Source organism: Amblyraja radiata, chromosome 13, assembly GCF_010909765.2.
Source record: "Amblyraja radiata isolate CabotCenter1 chromosome 13, sAmbRad1.1.pri, whole genome shotgun sequence".
Lineage (NCBI taxonomy): Eukaryota > Metazoa > Chordata > Chondrichthyes > Rajiformes > Rajidae > Amblyraja > Amblyraja radiata.
Window position 1 is genome coordinate 17,193,564 of NC_045968.1, and position 20,614 is coordinate 17,214,177.

Consider the following 20,614-nt stretch of genomic DNA (forward strand, 5'->3'; position numbering starts at 1 on the left):
CATTCAATTTCTTAATTTTTAAGAAATTCATGGGCTTTTATGTCAATTGACTGTCCTCGATCACAGCTTTTGGGACGACAGATGGCAAAATGGGCTAAGTGTTCGGCTGGCAACCGGAAGGTAGCCGGTTCGAATCCCGCTTGGAGTGCATACTGTCATTGTGTCCTTGGGCAAGACACTTCACCCACCTTTGCCTGTGTGTGAATGTGTGTTAGTGATTGGTGGTGGTCGGAGGGGCCGTAGGCGCAGAATGGCAGCCACGCTTCCGTCAGTCTGCCCCAGGGCAGCTGTGGCTACAGAAGTAGCTTACCACCACCGAGTGTGACTGAGGAGTGAATGAATAATTCGATGTAAAGCGCCTTGAGTATTAGAAAGACGCTATATAAATCCCATCCATTATTATTATTATTTTGTGTTGTCAATGGAAAACCAATAAGGAACAAGATGCTCATTTCCAAGTATGAAAGTGACCGTAACCTTTTTAATACTGAAGATATGAAAGTGAATTAGGTATCAAATTAAAATTCTTGTCATGCTTTATCTGATGGGATAAATTACAGGCTTGATTTTTTAAATCTTAAAATTTTGTAACGTTCCTAATCTCTGGCGAGAAGGACCCGAAATGTCACCCATTCCTTCTATCCAGAGATGCTGCCTGTCCTGCTGAGTTACTCCAGCGTTTTGTGTCTATCTTTGGTTTAAACCAGCATGTGCAGTTCCTCCCTACATAGTTTTTTCTGAAATCCTTGTTCTGTTGTGAACTCGGCATGGTTGTCAGGCCGAGCCCTACAACACAATAAATTAGTTCTCATTGACCGTTCCATGCTGAAGTCTTCCAGTCAGCATTTTGTCACATTATTATCTATAAACACACACACATATATATATTGTGTATGTATGCGTGTGTGTGTGTACTGTACATACATCCACTCAATTGCAGATGTTGGTGTAGATGCTGTCACTGTTGTAATGTAGTCACTGTTCTGTCCGTGTTGTAGTACGAGCTGCTAACACCACCATCAGTGAGAGTGAATGCTGACCATGAGGGGGGGTAGGGTAGATTTGACCCAGAATCAGGGAAATCAAGAACCAGAGGACACAGGTTTAAGGTGAGAGGGGCAACTTTTTCCACAGAGGGTGAGGGTATATGGATCAAGCTGCCAGCGTTAGTTGAGACAGGTACAAAAGAACATTTAAAAGGCACTTGGACAGGTACATGGTAGAGTTGCTGCCTTACAGTAGAGCAGTAGAGTTGCTGCCTTACAGCACATCCAGCGCTAGAGACCCGGGTTCAATCCTGACTACGGGTGATGTCTGTACGGAATTTGTACGTTCTGCCCGTGACCTGCGTGGATTTTCTCCGAGATCTTCGGTTTCCTCCCACACGCCAAAGACATGCAAGTTTGTAGGTTAATTGGCTTGGTATAAGTGTAAATTGTCCCTAGTGTATATGGTAGTGTTAGTGTGCGGGGATCGCTGGTCGGTGCTGACTCGGTGAACCGAAGGGCCTGTTTCCGTACTGTATCTCTAAAACTAAAAAAAAATAAAGTCCTAACGTGTCCAACCTTTCCCTACAGCTCAGGCCCTTGAGTCCTGATAACATCCTTGTACATCTTCTCTGCACCCTTTCCAGCTGAATGACACATTTCCTAAAGCAAGGTGATCAAGACTAAAACCAATACTCCAAGTGCAGCCTCACCAACATCATGTACAACTGTAACACAATGTCCTCCTTAACACCCTATCTATCTCTGACACGACTTTCAGGGAACTATGGACCAATACTCCTTGAGCCCTCTGATCTACAACACCCCAGAACCGTTGCATTCACTGTAAAGCTCCTGTCCAATTTGACTGAATTAATTGCCATTCGTCAGCCCACTTGCTTAGCTGATCAAGATCTTGGAGTAATTCTTGATATCCATCTTCACTGTCTACAATACCACCTATTTTAGTGTCGCCTGTAAACTGACTAATTATGCCTTGTACATTCTCATCCAAATCGTTGATACAGATGTCAAACAGCAATGTTGGAATTGTTTAAATTTAAATATATTCACAGATAATGCTTGGTCATTCATTGCCAATCTGGATAAGGGCTGTATCCTATCCTTGAAAGATCATTTAAGTTGATCATTTTTCAAAATTTTATGATCAGAGCAAGTTTGTGCATGGGATTAAGTAATCAGTATGTACAGAAGTAAAAGGTCAACTCTTTATCTGAGCTAATTCAATGCTGGTAAAAGATTTATAATTTGGAAATGTTGTCATAAAAGGTTGATTTTCAATGAAGTATAATTTTTCACCAAATGTTCTGCTGACAATGTGAGTTCTCCCACTCCGCACAATTCACAGGCTGACCAACAAATACATTTTAGATTTGTTAAAAAAAATTTATTCTTACAATAAATGATAAATAGCAGAATTTATAGGCCTAATATGATAACAATGGAATTCTTCATTCTTAACAGCATTAACAGCATTCTTTTGTTAATTAATGCTCGTTAATTAAATTACTATAAAATATCTACATAAAGACATAGCTACATCGAATATTTTATACATCAACTTTTCAAGTAAATCAAAATAAGTAGTATAAATTAGATAGAAAATTTCAAGTGTATGTACAAAAATTGTAAAAGATCACAATGCTCAAAATGTGAAACATGTTGGAAGGGTAGAATTGGTTTTATTTGACAAAGTGATTTGGGCATTATTTGCAATTTATAGTTTTGAGCCTGGATGGCATCCAAATTATTACAAATTTAAAAAAAAAAACAAACATCTAAAATTAAAAAATCCCTGAGGGACAAGGTTAGCTGAATTATCTATTCTCAACATTGTGGCAATTGATCATTTTCATTATTTATAACATTGTTTCTGCTGTAAATTTGTATATTATTGAATTTCTTTGCTCCCATTATCCTCCAAATAAACAGAGTAAGCCCAAGAATTAATTGCCCAGGAGACACAGTTCTTATTCAATATACTTCTTATTTATCAAAAAATACAATTTCCCAAAATTCTAGTATAAAGTGAAAGAGCAATTTTTTGAACAGAGCAGCTGGCATTGAACTGGTTTGTAAAAGAAAAATACATCACTTAAAACTGAAAAACTACGTTGATGGTGTTCAAGTGCAGACACTGACATTTAATACAAAAGGTCAAAAACATAACAAGGGGGAATTGGTCTGAATTTTAAATAACATTTCAGAAATGCTTCTGTAATGTAAGGATATCCAGTTGCATTTAAGATTCAAGCCCAAAATATACGATCATCTTTCACAACAGTACTGAAGTTATTCCATTTGTTGGGATCAAGTCTTGATGCTTAAACCATTAAACACATTTATTGATGTGGGGTGGAAAAGATTAAAAAATACCCTGTTGTCATCTGGGGGTGCACTTACTCTCTCTTCCATCACCAGGTGATGAGTAATATCAGAACACTTTGACCAGCTGAAACCACTCAATGCCATTCTTTTAATTAGTGATAACATTTTAGCACAAGAATTGTGAGTTATTCCAACTACTTAACTTCTGAACACTTAGACCCCTTAATTAAGAGCTAGCATCAAAATATCGTTTAAACAGATTCACATGAGACTAGCAATCTCTACCGACATAAACAGCAAACCTCTCACCAATTTACTGGAGCCTCAGGGAAACATCAAAGACAATTCAACAGGAAGCCACGAGAGGGAGCAAGTCGGATCAATGAAGGCCCGGTCACAAAGTCAGCGTGTAGGACGTTTCACAGGAGTGATGCACAAAATGGTATGTAGGCAGTTGAAGGCACAGTCTTCATTGGGGCAAGAAAAGATTCAACATAGGAGGGCAAAGTGATAGATGGACAGTATAACACACAACTTACTGGCACAAAGCTCAATATCAGTCATTCAGCACTCAGACAGCAGATGTTTGGATTTGGTTCAAAGGTGGCAGTTTGGCCAAAGACATCAGAATAGCTAAATATGAAGGTATTCATGGTTTAGATAATAACTTCAGTAGAAGATGAGTTGAGGAAAAGGTGTGATGTTACAAAGATGGATCAAGAGTTTTATTGTCATGTGTCCCAGATAGAACAATGTAATTCTTACTTGCAGCAGCACAACACAATATGTAAACTCACTGTTGCCTCTCACTGCTGGGAGTGGGTCAGTTGTTGCAGAATGAGTGGGAGGGAACAGAATGTGTGGTGGCTCCCGATAGACATTGGAGCAAGTTCACATCCTCACTGCTACCACAAAAACTTGCTGTTTGGTCTGAACTCACCAAGTAAATCAATACACATTCAACCTATTAAACCACTTTAAAATTAGCACTTCTCTCTTTCCTATGGGATATGGGGAGAAAGCAGGAACTGATTATGGATGATCAGCCATGATCATATTGAATGGTGGTGCTGGCTCGAAGGGCCGAATGGCCTCCACCTGCACCTATTTTCTATGTTTCCTCCCGATTTTTAGATAAATGCCTAAACAACAAATATTTTTGCATCTGTTAACAGTCACAAATACTTTCTGCAATTTGCTGGTGTACCATAAGTATGTCCACTCATGCTGTCCCTGCCCTGTTCAATGCTGGCTGCAGGGGGGGCAACTTTACTTTGCGGCACTAATTACCCAATCTGTCCATTTCATCACAAGACTCGCTCACAGGAATAACATTGGAAAACTGATCATGCCCACCTTAATCTTCCACCAATGAAGGTTGATAGACGACAAAGTATGGATTGCACACTGTGAGAGTTGCATAATTGCTAGCACCATTCACCCTGTGCACCTGCTAGATGACAGTACAACGCTGGTGGATCGAACAGGCTTTGGTAAAGATAATCACTGTGAAACTCCTGCTTGTGTGTCAACTCTTGCATGGGAAGCACTATATTCCAAAAAAGGACAGCACAAAATAATGTAGTATTATTCCCAGTGACTGAAAACTAGTCTCGGCTTTCTATTTGTAGAAATTGAACTGGTATTCAGAGTTTAGTCGACTGTCTGCTGCCCTGGAACTTTCTCTGCTTCTCTGACTTTCAGCACTCTTTGTTACTCTTAAAGTATTCCAATCTGATATCATTTTGCAGCCTGAACACTACTGAATGGGGGGAAAAAAGACACAAATTGCTGGAGTAACTCAGGCAGTATCTCTGGAGATCATGGATAGCTGACGTTTTGGGTCAAGACCCTTTTTCAGACTGGGGCAGGGTCCTGACCTGAGATGTCACTTATCCAGAGATGGTGCTTCACCAGCTGCGTTACTCCAGTACTTTGTCTTTTTTTTTGTTAACCTTTTTTGTCTCCACATTAATGGAGAAATCTTGTTATGGATGTTATTCCAAACTACAGCTTATGCCATCCATGATTAATTTACCCCCCCCCCCCCTAGATATTACACAGTGCTATAGTTTAACTATCGTGTCAGCAAATTTACTGAGTCTCAAGAGGATGCAGGAAGTGGCCGCAGGAAGGCAGTTGGTGAAATACCAAGTGGGAAAGCAGTTTGTATCAGCATTGCTAGCCCCCCCCCCCCACATCTTACTAGGAATCAATCAACCCTCCATAAACGGTAACAATGAAAGCAGAGTCTTAAACATTCATGACCTCTAGAAAAATATTATAGACGACAGCTACAATATCTGCCCATACCCTCTCCACACACTGACATCTGCCCTGCCTGTACACTACCACGCCGGGCACTTGTCTGAACCGTGCCCTCCCCACTGACAGTGTTCCTGACCCCACTGACACAGTCCCTGTCCCCATTCCCCCTCCAGCCACGATGCTGTGTGTGGAGAGGGTGGTCATCTCTGGGCCCACGTTGTACGAACCACTCGTGCCGAGATGGAAACGCATTGACCGTCGGACCGTAGACTTGAACATAGATGATGATTTCTGATATATACACCAGTGTTATCTGCACAATCCTATTCTCCCTACACCCCCCTCCCCCCAATTAATCCCAAATAGCTAGTGTTGCCGGTATGAAGCGCAGTTGGTTGGAAGTACTTAGTGTTACGTTATTGTAAGGATTTGACATGCGCTATTTTCAGTGGAGGGTTTATTTGCTTCTGTGGTGGTCTTGGGTTTGGGAGGCCAGTTGGGGTCGATTAGCAGCTCCCGTGCCAGGTACCGATATCTGGCCTTTGGCTTTCGGCTCCCACCACCGAGGACAGATGAGAAGCAGCTCTTGTTCCCTTGCTCCAGCACCTCCTTCAAAAACACAGAGAATAGGTGAAAATTACGATGCTGATCTTTAGTAAAAGAGTCACGTTTCAGCTAAATGTAGACACGAGGAATTACAGATGCTGGTTTGCAAAAGACAAAGAGTGCTGGAGTAACTCAGCAGGTCAGGCAGCATCTGTGAAGAACATGGATAGGTGACGTTTCACAGAGTGCTGGAGTAACTCAGCGGGTCAGGCAGCATCTGTGGAGAACATGGATAGGTGACGTTTCACAGAGTGCTGGAGTAACTCAGCGGGTCAGGCAGCATCTGTGGAGAACATGGATAGGTGACGTTTCCAGAGGGCCTTATGGCAGCAGGTTTAAACTAATTTTCTGTATGGTGATAAAATAGTAGATCAAACTATATTTGTAAAATTAAATTAATGGGATTAATAAAACCAATTCCTTTTGAATATGAAAAATATTTGGTTTGATAAACAAAGTTTCCCTGCATATCCATAAGCCTATCTAAATGCCTCTATGGTATCTGCATCCACCACCACCCCTGGCAGCGCATTCCAGGCACCCACAACCCTCTGTAAAGAACAACCTGCCCACATATTTCCTTTAAGCTTTGCCTCTCTCACTTTAAAGCTATGCTCTCTAATCTTTGACTTTTCCACCCTGTCTCATCCACGCCTGCATCATCTTTCTCAACCAACTTCACTTCCAGGGCAAAACAGAAAGCTGCCCTTTTATACTTCGTGACAATATATTAAACACAGATATACTGAGCTTCTACATGTTATAAAATGCACAAATGGAAATGATGCTAATGCAGAAGTACAGCCTGTAAAAGGTGAAAGCTTGGTAATTTCCTTGCTTTAACTCTGCACCTGACAACCAAGATCAAACAGAACTCACATTCCGTGGGGCTGTGTAATGTGGGGGCCATCACCAATGCACAGTAGGGGGGAAATCATCCTTTGTTTGCACAACAATTTAACAAATTAAATCAAACCATGAGAAAAAGGAGAAGAGCAACCTGCTGGTTATTGGCCGTGTGCTGGTTCAATCCCAGATCCTTCCTCTTGAACAGGAACTTCCACGGGGCCAGATCCAGCAGGACAACCTGAGTGGTACAAACGGGAAGTAAAACGGAGAATTAAAACATTATCTTATGGAAGTAGCCCAACAGGTTATTACAGGAATAGGGCACATTTGGCAAATGTCTGCAGTCATGTCTTTGGTGAGATTTTGCATTTTAATTTGGGGTATTAAATCTTTTCAAAAGAGAAGTATTGCCAATTAACTTTGGTGTTGAGCTGTAAAGAGTCCAGCACCAGAAGCTACTGCCCATGGAGGCAAGCTGCTGGCAACATTGACTTTAGAAACTATCTGATAATTAGAGTTAAGATTCATCAAAGATACATGACTTTAATGAAACAAAACGGAAAAGAATGTTAAAAAATTGCAGACAATTTTTCCTTCAAAAATTCATTTGGGAAAGCCTCCACATTTAAAAGACATTTGGTGCATAGATGGGAACAATATGGGCCAAACGCAGGCAGGTTGGGTTAGTGCAGATGGGACATCTTGGTTGGCTTCAACAAGTTGGGCCGAAGGGCCTGTTTCCGTGCTGTGTGCCTCTATGGTTAAAAATGTAGTGAATGCCAGGAAGAGTCACACATGGATCTCCTTGTTCCATCATTTTTATAGTCGGCAGAGTTTTACAGAGAAAATTTACTGCGTCAAAGTTCAACCAAAACACAGGATATGCATGGGTAAACTAGATTAGCAGTAGGGCATGAGGTGCTCTATGAGTTTATGATGGCTCTCATTCTGCCACAAGTGGTGTCCATTGTCAGTTATTTAGATAATAATAACAGACCATGTCATTATTATCCCTAGACTGACTTTCCACACAAAGTTAAATAGAGAAATAATATTTTAAATCTTGCAAAATTCTTATACATTTTGTGGTGCAGTATTAAAGCAAATAAAAACATAATTCATGCAAAAATGGAATGGAGCTTAAAGGAAATGGCCAAAAATATCTCTATTTTATATAGATTTCCACTTTGTACTAACTGAAAAAGATGATAATTAGATCTCACATTATTAAAAATAGATGACAGCACCATAATTTAATGAACTATTTTAGAAACATAGAAAATAGGTGCAGGAGTAGGCCATTCGGCCCTTCAAGCCAGCACCGCCATTCATTGTGATCATGGCTGATCATCCACAATCAGTAACCCGTGCCTGCATTCTCCCCATATCCCTTGATTCCGCTAGCCCCAAGAGTTCTATCTAAATTCATCCAGTGAATTGGCCTCCACTGCCTTCTGTGGCAGAGAATTCCACAAATTCACAACTCTCTAGGTGATAAGGTTTTTTTTCTCACCTCAGTTTTAAATGGCCTCCCCTTTATTAGACTGTGGTCCCTGGTTCTGGACTTCCCCCAACATTGGGAACATTTTTACTGCATCTAGCTCGTCCAGTCCTTTTATAATTCTATAAGATACCCTCTCATTCTTCTAAATTCCAGTAAATACAAGCCCAGTCTTTCCAATTTTTCCACATATGACAGTCCCACCACCCCGGGGATTAACCTGGTGAACCTACGCCACACTGCCTCAATAGCAAGGATATCCGTCCTCAAATTAGGGCACCAAAACTTACCTCAGTGACAAATGACACAACGGCATTTATTATGATTATTATGAGCATTAGAATTCTCCACTCGTACGGGACACACACCAGCTGAAAGATAATTTGATTCATTTTAGTTTTACTTTCCATAAACCATTTCCATTTACTCCCAATTCATTTCTACTTCATCAAATACCTTTGTTTATTGATTAGAATTTGTAGATTAAGAGATAAGTAAAAATGCTAATCACATATATTTACATATATTGCATAAAATTAAAGATGAGATAAGTGTTGTGATGTGTATCCTGTTCCTCTACGCTCAATACATTGTTGATATCACTTTGGAAATGGAGTTAGCTCATTTATAATGAATGAATGAATGAATGAATGAATGAATAAGTTATTGGCCAAGTATTCACATACAAGGAATTTGCCTTGGTGCTCTGCCCGCAAGTGACAACATGACACAATTGTGTTGGTATCATTGTGTAAATGCCCTGCTGCTGCAGTAGGGATATGAATGGGGGTACATAACAAGGGAATAAGAGTCACTCTTGTTACAATTTCAATGGCCAAGACACTTCTTGAAATAATCACCATTGTCTATTTTAATAGTTTTACCCTTGATAACCCTAAAGAACCTGTCCCACTTGGCGATTTTTTCAGCGACTGCCGGCATCATTGACTGACCTATCAGGTCACTGATGAATTTGCGGCGTGACAACGTTTGACGCGCTTGTTTGTCGTAGCTGGATTTTGAAATGTTCAAAATCTTTTGGCGACACTGATATGATGCCGGCAGTCGCTGAAAAAATCCAAAACTCTCCAATTGATCTCCCCACCTTCCTCCAGAGCTAGATTCGGTCCTTCGAGCCAGCACCGCCATTCAATATGATCATGGCTGATCATCTAAAATAAGTTCCCCGTTCCTGCTTTTCCCCCCTTATCCCTAGATTCTTGCCCGAAGAGCTAAATCCAACTCTCTCTTGAAAACATCCAGTGAATTGGCCTCTGTGGCAGAGAATTCCACAGATTCACAACTCTCTGGAAACATCGTTTTCTCTTGCTTAATGATGAGGGGGGAAAAAACATACCAGCGAGTTCTGAGGCCAATATTCTCATTAAAGCAATTGAGAAAATACTATTATTTCAAGGGAGGAATTGCATGCAAATAATTTTGGACTGGTTTAAGTCAGCTGTATTCTCAAATAAAACTAAATCCAGCTTTCATCCTTACCTCAAGAACCCAATCAATGACTTCAACGGGATACAGCATTATGAACAGCATAATGATATAAAGAACCATCACCGTCACCACAAAAGGATCTGTTACAACAAAGAAAAGCTGCATGGAGTTCAGCCGGCAACTGTAACCTTTAAAATGTGAAGCCAATCAAAGAAAACAATACAAGTGAGTGAAACCATACTCTTCAAAGAAAAGCACGGCAGAAGGGTGGAGAGGTTTGGGGACGGAATTCAAAGGGTGGAGTTCAAGTGCGTCCATAGTGGGGTGAAAGATGTGTTACACAGAGGTGGGAGGGAAAGCTCTCTCCAAAGTGTAAAATGGCTGGAAGTGAGGTTGAGATGAAGCTATAACTTAAAAACTAACAGTAGCTACAAGAATACTCTGGTATAGCAATGACACCAAGTCTGATGGGCTGACATGACTTCAAGCAAGAGCATCAGTTCTGGGTGGGTTTGCAATATCGCAGCCAACAGCTTTTAATCACGTAATCCCATCTACTAATAGATCTGCAGGAATAAAACTGGAAAAGGTTTGGAAAACAAGTGTGAAAAATTAAAAATCTCGGAGCTGCTTGAGCATGTGACTTGGCAGATCAGTTCAGTTGAGTTTACTTTATTGTCACGTGTACTGAGGTACAGGTAAAAGCTTTGTGAAAGGCAGGTCAGTCGGCTCAGGGGCAATGAGTGAAGAGAACCTGGTCAAGGTTAGGATATGGAGGTAAGAGTTTTCATCAGTTTTATTAATGTTATGCATTTCTTCATTTACCAACATTAACAAATGGTTCACTTTATTCATCAACAGAAAACAGGCATTCTTTTGGTGAGTTTAACCAGGAGAAACATACCATTACAAAAGATCTCTAGCTTAATTTAAGAGCTAAATCAATAATGCTACTTACAGTTTTCATAAGAAGGCTGCCGGAATGGTTTTCCTTTGGAAAACACAATGGCCACTATGAGGTACTGAAAACAGGAAATGAAAAACACAGTGGTATTTTCATAGTTCTTAATATTCCTTGCATCTTCAATATCTGTGCTATTGTACGTTAGCGTGATATTCAGCTTTGATGAACTGCAGGTACTGTAATTAAACAAAATACATTTCAATGTTAACACCATGAGGTTGAAAAAGACACCACTGAATGAGAGAAGTGAACTGTATGTGATCACCAACAAACCTTTTTGGTTCAACATAAAGCAAATGAAATTATTTACCAAGATCCTATTCTGAATCACTTAATCTGATCTTATATTAACCATGAGATATTAAAGAATGTGTAGGAAGGAACTGCAGATGCTGGTTTAAATCGAAGATAGACACAAAGTACTAGAGTAACTCGGGAGGACAGGCAGCATCTCTGGAGAGAAAGGAATGGGTGACGTTTCGGGTTGAAACTCTCTCGAGATGCTACCTGACCCGCTGAGTTACTCCAGCATTTTGTGTCTATCTTCACTTTAAACCAGTGTCTGCAGTTCTTACACACCTGCACTATGAACCTCATTTCACAAATACAGCTCTACTCCAATGTAATCATTTTGGACTTACTCTGAATTTGGTGTCCAGACCTCATACCAGGTTTGTTGTTTGACTGCAAGGAACGATGTTACCTGGAACACCGCGCTGATAACAATTTGGGACATTACTGAAAATAACAGTGAAGCAGAGATAAGGCCAGACGGAAGCTTTTGTGGAACCAGCTCTTTCCAGGCCGCATTCAAACTCACTACATCAAAAGGGAAGATTAAAATTAGTTTTCTCCACTGCTCAAAACATGGCAATTAAATACAAGATATCAAACATCTTTCAGTCCAGAGTTCCTTTCCTGATTCTTGGATAGTCGTCTAAGTAAATACTAAAAATATTTTATAATAGGTTGAATTTAAGTTTTCCAATGAAGAAGAAACTACAGGTGCTGGTTTACAAAACAAAGACACAAACTGCTGGAGAAATTCAGGTCAGGCTGATCCACTGAGTTACTCCAGCACTTTGTGTCTTTATAAGTTCTCCAATGGTTATTTAATTGAAAAGAAGTATTATTTAACGTGATAAATTCCAGACAGGAAGATCCCAGGAATGAGTAGGTTAACTTATGATGAGCTTTTGTCGGCACTGGACCTGTACTCGCTGGAGTTTAGATGAATGAGGGGTCCTCACTGAAACATACAGAATAGTGAAATGCTTGGATAGAGTGGATGTGGAGAGGATGTTTCCACTTGAGTCAGAGAGTCAACCAGTGTGGAAACAGGCCCTTCGGCCCAACTCGCCCACACCGGCCAACAATATTTCAGATCAGTCACTAGTGGGAGAGTCTAGGACTAGAGATCACAGCCTCCGAATTAAAGGATGTTCTTTTAGGAAGGAGATGAGGAGGAATTTCTTTGGTCAGAGGGTGGTGAATCTGTGGAATTATTTGCCACGGAAGGCTGTGGAGGTCAAGTCAATAGATATATTTAATGCATAGATATATTCTTGATTAATACAGGTGTCAAGGGTTATGGGGAGAAGGCAGGAGAATGGGGTTACGAGGGAGAGATAGATCAGTCATGATTGAATGGCGGAGTAGACGCGATGGGGCCTAATGGCCTAAATTCTGCTCCTATCACATAACCTTATGATAATCTCTGATTATCTTTGTAGATTTTATTCCTTCACCGGGCCTGGTGTCATTGGCAAGTCTAGTAGTTATTACTCTAATTGGCCAGTGGTACTGGCCACCATCTGGAGATGCCATTGCCACAGTTCTATTGAGAATAGAGTGCCTGAATCAACCACAATGCAGATATAACTAAGTGTTTGCATGTTGGGATGATGTGTGAGTGATAGGCAGTACTGGCGGTGGTATTTACATGAACACCACATCCTCGCTCTGACAGGTATCTGTGCATTGGCGAGCATATATTTTACTGTATTTACAGTCATAGAGTGATACAATGTGGAAACAGGCCCTTCGGCCCAACTTACCCACACTGGCCAACATGTCTCAGCTACACTAGTCATAGAGTGATACAGTGTGGAAACAGGCCCTTTGGCCCAACTTGCCCACACCCGCCAACATGTCTCAGCTACACTAGTCCCACCAGCCTGCGTTTGGCCCATATCCCTCCAAACCTGTCCTATCCATGTACCTGTCAGTTAGTACATGGCCACTATAAAGTAAGAGAGTATTAGGTGAATGCAGCCACTGGAATGACACTCACTGTATCCTGAATAGTGCCAGCATCAGGTGGCTGCCCTACACATCCCCTCACATCATCCCAACATGCAAACACTTAGTTATATCTGCATTGTGATTAATTCAGGCAAAGTACCTGCACTGGGCTCTTAAGATTCACAATGTTTGGAAAGATCTTACACTGAGCCATGATGGTATGAATTGTTGCCAGATATCTAATTTCACCCTCTCACTTTATCAAAAGACACAAATTATTTGTCATAATATCATAAGTGATAGGAGCAGAATTAGGCCACTCAGCCATTCAATCATGGCTGGTCTATCGCTCCCTCCTAAACCCATAGATAGGGCTCTTGAAGATAGCTAGCTAGGGCTAGATAGGGCTCATGAAGATAGCTAGAGAGAGCTCTTGAAGATAGCTCAGGAATGGGGTACTGATTGTGGATGATCAGCCATGATCACATTGAATGGCGGTGCTAGCTTGAAGGGCCGAATGGCCTACTCCTGCACCTATTGTCTATTCTCCTGCCTTCTCCCCATTACCCCAGATTCCTGTACTACTAATACTTGTACATGCTTTATGACTAAATAAAAACAAAGCTGGGAGTAATATATCCATCAAAATAATGAATATACCACGAGTTCTGACAAAATCATTGACTATGTCATCTATTAAAAGAATCAACAAACTATGTAGTTTGATAAATGTAGCAGTTTTACCATACTCACTGGTAAACACAATGACCAGAATGATAGCCAGGTCGATGAAAAGGAACTGCAAATCCCCAAGGTTACTCAGCTCCTGGTTGAGGTAGAGAGGGCAATTAAACAACCTGACTCCAGACAAACATACTAGTATGTATTCTTTATTTAACAATTCTCTAGCATGTTAGCTTCATCTAAAATCAATACTTACAGAATAGAGTAAGGTTACGCTGAGATATTGAATGATACTGTACAAGGCCATGAACTTAAACACACAGAAAGATGTCATCAAAGCTGCACGTCCTTCCCTGCTGGACATAAAACAAAGAGTTATCTTCATCTAAATACAGGCAGCAGAACAAGCAAACTGTCAACGTGAAATACTGTATATGCTGCAAATCCTTGGCTAGTCAGGCAGCAAATGTGCACAGAAAACCAAAGTTAACGTTGAAAGGCCTACGAGCTTTCCCCAGCAGGCGTATGATAAGTATGTTTAGTGGCAGAGAGTGGCTGTGTGGCACCAAGCATAAATGAAGGGACAACGATTAACGTTTGTCTTAGGGCAGTGAGATTAAATGTCAAGGATAGCGGACGGAGCAAGTTAAAATAAATGATGGGCTCAAGAAAGAAACAAAACTCAAGCCAACGGAAGTATAAATGGGAACGGCAGCAGCAACAAGTGCTCCCCAAAACTGAAATAGCACAATAGTCATACTACACACTTATTGAATGCAGTAGAAGCTGTTAATGTGTAAAGTGGTCACTAAATATTTCCACGATGCTTCTGTTCACAGGTGAGCAAGCTGGAAGCTTGTACTTCAATCCTATCCTGGAAACTGGGTATTATAGATTTTAGATAAATCTATAATAAACACATATTCCCATTCACCGTGGCCTTGAGACTGTTAGATTACACAAGATAACTCGCTCACTGATAGTCCTTTATGAAAACAGTCCAGCTAGCCACACCAGGAATGGTCTGTTGGCAAACATATGAAAAGGGAGCGACAATAGACCATTTGTTCTTGCGATAAAATTTAATTGACGACCTTAAAAATGACATTTTCGCAGCCCATTGCCACAAGATCAGGGGTGATGGTGGAGACAAAGAACAGTACAGGAGCAGGCCCTTCGGCCGACAATGCCCGTGCTGAACATGATGCCTCTGCCTGCCACTACATTCCCTGCATATCCACGTGCCTATCTAAAAAAAAAATTTGCCCCGCTCATCTCCTTTAAACTCCTAAAAGGTGGAGTAAAAAGTAGTAGAAAACCTATTTTCTTTAGCAGTCATAAGTGATAGTAGAATTAAACCATTCGGCCCATCAAGTCTATTCCGCCATTCAATCATGCCTGATCTATCTCTCCCTCCTAACCCCATTCTCCGGCCTTCTCCCCATAACCTCTGACAACTTTAGCGCAGTGAGCGGTAAAAAACTCAACTCAACCAAGAAGAACAACATACCAAGTCTAGGTGGATCTATCCAGGGAACTCTTGGGCACAGAAAGTTACCTGATGAGATTAGGGACGCAGGCAATGTTTGCAAACTTCGATGTGAATGGAGATGCTGCAGAAGCTTCCAGTTCTGACAGTGAGATTCCACCGTGGGCTTGTTTGAGGGCCTGGAAAAACACACGACGTAAGCATTGTAAGACATTGCCGCAAATGCAGGTAGACATAGTGATAATGCAAAGCCTGATGAAGCCACTTACCCCACAGTCATTGGCACCATCTCCACACATGCCCACATAGTAGCTGGTGGGATCAAGGCAGATAACAAAGGTCAACATTCACAGTTTACTAGATATACATTTTGCTGATGAAGCATTGAAAATATTTGGATCACACAAAACAAATACTTTAAAATAGTCAATAACCTTTTCCAATTGGGTAATGGACTATTGATGGGATTTGCATCAAAACTGATGGTTTATCTAGAAAAACCCAGTTAACGTTTACATTTGTATACAGAACCAGGAAAAAAATAAAAAGATACACAGAAGACTTAAGATTGAAAAGGAAATTAATTCCAAAGGATCTAGAGACAATAATGCTATAGGCTTAATGTATATATGGTAAAGGAATGGTGAACCAGTAAAACACGATCCCTGTATGTTTAGTTTTAGTTTAGTTGAGATACATCGCGGAAACAGGCCCTTTATCCCAAGTCCACACCGGCCAACGATCCCCGCACTTTAACACTATCCTACCTACACTATGGATAATCTATATTTATACCAAGCCACTTGACCTACAAACCTGCACGTCTTTGGAGTGTGGGTGGAATGTACAAACTCCGCACAGACAAGCACCCCTAGTTGGGATCAAACCAGGGTCTCTGGCGCTGTAAGCTTTGTAAGACAGCACTCTACTGCTGTGCCACCGTGCCGCCCTGTGCAATGTGAAAATGCCCTGTGCGTTACTTACTCCATGTTCTGGAACGCTTCCACCAGCTGTGTCTTTTGATTGGGAGCCATGCGAGCAAATACTGTGCCATGTAGTAATAACTGCAATTAAGAAGACTTCATTTAGGTGCATAAGGCGAATGTTATCCCCAGTTACAATGACCCTGAAAACATTGTTTCTCAATGACTTACCTTTGAAAGTAGATCCTGAAAATGCTCAGTGACAACAGAGAAAGATTTGCCGTCCATAGCAAAATGGTAATGGTTCTTCTGATGAGGCCCATCGCCTGAACCCTTATTTTCCATTTTAATATCAATGATCTGGAAAGGAAAGGTATTGGAAATGAACATTGATTTATAACCTATTTTATTATATTCTATTTAATATATGAATACAACACCTTTCTAAGGTATTCATTAGGAGGCAGTTCACTTCACCAGTTGATTTTTTGATTGATGAGACATTTATTCTACATTTCCCTATCATCTTTGACATCTTCCTTTTGTCATTAATGTGGCTGTTCATCAGGGTCAATGGGAAATTCTATCTCCATGCAGCAGCCTGGGGCTCGGCTGGACCGAGCGCTGCTCCAAGAGTCCCAGCACGTGGACCGAACGCTGCTCAAACAAGCCCAGCACATGGAGTCAGCATCACATTTAACGCATCAAAACTCAAATATTGGGAAGTAGTTTGATATCTGCGGTGCAACATCTATACCCACAGCTTGTCTCAAGCTGTCCACTGAGATAGGGTGATTCAGTGATGTGTGGCAAGATTTCAACAGTGGAAACACTATGTCTTTGACCAGATTTGAGGAAAATCAAATAAAATATTATTACACAAAAAACAAGTGTTCAGATTGCTTTTGCTGAGACTAATCCTGGTCGTGACACGCAGGATGATAATGGGTGTGGTAAAGGTATTGAAACCCATGTCCATATCTTTGCAGTCCACATTATTACATTTGATAAAGCATTCACTAATCTATAACTATAAAGAGTTTAGTTCCTTCCTTTGAATTAATTTATACATTTATTGTGAAGGTTAGTATTTTGCCCCAGTTGTCACACCTCTGTAGCCGACTCAAGATGTTTGGAAGCATCGTCCGTGTACAGCCAATGGATCTGTGCAACTTGCCCGTCTTTAGGAGGTAGAGCCTCTGCGATGATCACTTCATCCTGTGGTAAAATCATCCCGCAGTTCCTGGCCACAGAGACAGCTGTTAACATGTTGTCCCCTGGCAAAATATAGAGCGGTGTTAGAACAAGTGTACCCCCGCACCATTCACTCAGACAATACAAGGCAACAGAATCCTTCATTTTTTATTCTTTAAATACACCTCATTTTTATTTTGTTTCACATTTTTGGTGCTGCCAAACAATCCTTATATGAGGCATTTCCCTAATATAAACGCAGGAAAGAGCTGAACAGTCCCGTGGACTATCGTAATGTCTCCTCAAGGCTTTTGAATAAAACATCAAGGTCTTTGCTGACTGGCCATCCGGGTTCCTCCAACACTTTGTAGGTCTTTAGTCATTATTATCTTTGAGTTTGGTCTTCGTTCCTCTTCACTGGTCTTCACTCCACAGCTCCCACCTGCTAGTTGTCGTTAGGGTGAAGCAGGTCGGGCCATTTACTCCACTAAATGCACCTTGTTTGACACAGCAAGACACATTTAGCTGAGGACCCACAGCCACTGCCAAGGAGCAATCTCACCAGTCCCAATACACCCGCTGTATTTCACAGCAGTCCCTTTCCAATGCCCATCCACTCCCCTTGAATTACTTTAGCCACTGACCTACACAAGGGGACAATGCTTACAGCGGCCAGTTAACCTGCCAGCATATATTTGGGATGAGGGAGGAGACACAGTGTGTCTGACAGAAACCCATGCTGATACAGGAACGTGCAAACTCCAGATAGACAGTGCCTAAGGTCGGCATTAGACCCAGGCCCCTGGAGTAATAAGGCAGCTGTTGTAGCTGTGTGCCACCAGGTTCCTGTAGCGTGGCATTTATATATAGCAATGTTACACACTGGTCACTGTGAGGGACACGGTCGTTATCGAGGTTCTGTACCTGAGGGGAGAAGGCAGGAGAACGGGCTAAGGAGAGAGAGAGGTAGATCAGCCATGATTGAATGGCGGAGTAGACTTGATGGGACGAATGGCCTCATTCTGCTCCTATCACATGATCATATAATAAAGCATGGAGTACATTACCTGTCACCATAACGGTACGAATGTTAGCTCTTCCGAGTTCTTTAAGCACTCTCGGTGTATCAGGCTTGAGTTTATTTTGCATAATAATGAGTCCCATGAACTCCATGTTGCTTTCAATGGCGTCCCTGTTGAGAACACAGCCTTGAGTGAGATCTCCATGTAAGTTACTGGAGAGTATTCTGAGGGATAGGATATACAGGCATTTGGATGGGCAAGGGCTGATTAGGGATTGTCAGCATGGTTTTGTACGTGGGGGGTCATGTCTCACAAATCCAATAGATTTTTTTGAAGACGTGACCAAAAAGGTTGATGAGAGCAGAGCCAGAAAAATCAACACTATTACCTGCTGACATTCTGTACTTTATGCCACGTTAGCCTTGATCCTAATTTCTTGTGGGCAAGTGCTATGACTCTAAATCCTTGTTTTGTATATATCTTCAGCACCTCAGCAAAACATTCAGGAACTGAAAAAATAAACAAAGCCACCATCAGAATATTAATAATCAATCTATTTGCAAGCACAATATAAACAAGTCTACATACAATTCCTGCTTAAATGAGGAATTAACTAATTTGAAACAAAATAGATCAACATCTTCATTATGGTGCAGTCAAATGGAACACATTAAGGATATGTAAAGTAACCTTTATTCTAGTAAACAGTGCGTTTTTTGTGACGATACGTTTAGTTTAGTTTAGTTTAGTTTATTGTCACGTGTACCGAGGTATAGTGAAACATGTTTTCTTGTCTGCTATCCAGTCAGCGGAAATACATGATTACAATCGAGCTGACAAGAGTACAGATACAGGATAAGGAAACTAACATATAGTGCAATATAGAGTCAATTCAAGTCAGATTAAAGATAGTCCAAGTGTATCCAACGACACAGATGGCAGCTCAGGATCGCTCAGCAGGGTTTTGGCACAGCGCACTAACCGCTCCAAATTACCAAGAGATTTTCCATTTTTTACCATTTTTAATATTACAAAAAGATGAAAGTTCAAAAAATAAAATGTATTATATTAGACGGTCAAGCCCATAAGCACCTAACGGGATGACAATCCCCACAGATACCAGCAGCAAAGGAATGTTATGCTGACCATCTACTAAACAACCACTGCTTGGAACTAGCAGCAAAATGAAATACCAATACATTTGTGTAAGTTTAGTATCATTTACAGTGCTTCGTAATAGTTAAAAGGAGTTGGCAATTAGCAGTTTGAACGTTACCTGTCTCTGCTTTGCATAAGTTGGCAATGACTTCGGGAGCACCTTTTAAGTAGGCGTCCATTTGTTTTCCACCCAGTACCCTGGCTACAACACTCATTCGTTGCAGAGAGGAGGAGAATGGAAACTGCCTTACTATACCTATTTCATACGTTGTCTGAAACAAAAATAGTTCAAATATTCAACATCATTACTGCTTAGAAATAAAAATAACATCTGAGAATTCTTTCAGTGTTATACTTACTGGGAGATCAAACATTTCCTGGAAAAACAAAGAACTTTGGTAAATATATTGCATTTCCAATTTCCACTTAACACACCTTTGAAGAAATGCTGGTTAAATTTATTGTTGAGTTTAGTTTATTGTCACATGCACCGAGGTACAGTGAAAAGCTTTTGCAGCGTGCTACCCAGTCAGTGGAAAGACTACACATGATTACAATAGATTTATATTCTGAATGTGGAACAGAAGAAACATATTCAGAGTACGGGTTATAATGGTAAAAACCTTCAGGCTGTTTTGTGTAGTCTACACTTTATGTTTAATCGGGTAGATTAATAGTTGAATTATTAACAAGCTCAAAAAGTACAAGAATACATTTTTCAAGGATACACAAGAAACTAGATGCTAGAATCTTGCACAAAAATAAAAGGCTGGAGTAACTCGGCGGGTCAGGCAGCATCAGTAGCGAGACTGGACAGGTGATGTTTCTGGTCCGAACTCTTCTTCAGAATGTTTTTTTTAATGTTAAATCAATGTTAAAAATATTTTAAGCATATCGATGAAGTTAATCATCAAACAATGCTTTAATC

At 40.8% G+C, this 20,614-nt stretch overlaps 1 protein-coding gene across 3 annotated transcripts in view; it reads right to left on the bottom strand.

Moving 5' to 3' along the window:
* Positions 1–2,229: 2,229 nt before the first annotated feature.
* atp13a3 (ATPase 13A3) overlaps positions 2,230–20,614 on the bottom strand; it is a 52,800-nt gene continuing 34,415 nt past the window's right edge. For 2 of the 3 annotated variants that reach the window (XM_033031316.1, XM_033031317.1), the window contains exons 17-33: positions 20,046–20,063; positions 19,805–19,958; positions 18,917–19,037; positions 18,574–18,698; positions 17,423–17,589; positions 16,544–16,672; positions 16,374–16,453; positions 15,659–15,701; positions 15,459–15,568; positions 14,157–14,256; positions 13,970–14,042; positions 11,614–11,791; positions 10,967–11,148; positions 10,060–10,148; positions 8,850–8,930; positions 7,210–7,296; positions 2,230–6,212 (exon numbers count right to left, since the gene is read on the bottom strand). In XM_033031316.1, coding sequence (XP_032887207.1) covers positions 6,015–6,212; positions 7,210–7,296; positions 8,850–8,930; positions 10,060–10,148; positions 10,967–11,148; positions 11,614–11,791; positions 13,970–14,042; positions 14,157–14,256; positions 15,459–15,568; positions 15,659–15,701; positions 16,374–16,453; positions 16,544–16,672; positions 17,423–17,589; positions 18,574–18,698; positions 18,917–19,037; positions 19,805–19,958; positions 20,046–20,063 — 1,935 coding nt within the window. In that variant the 3' untranslated portion in view covers positions 2,230–6,014. The remainder of the gene's footprint in view (positions 6,213–7,209; positions 7,297–8,849; positions 8,931–10,059; positions 10,149–10,966; positions 11,149–11,613; positions 11,792–13,969; positions 14,043–14,156; positions 14,257–15,458; positions 15,569–15,658; positions 15,702–16,373; positions 16,454–16,543; positions 16,673–17,422; positions 17,590–18,573; positions 18,699–18,916; positions 19,038–19,804; positions 19,959–20,045; positions 20,064–20,614) is intronic. The other variant, XM_033031318.1, reaches the window with a different exon arrangement.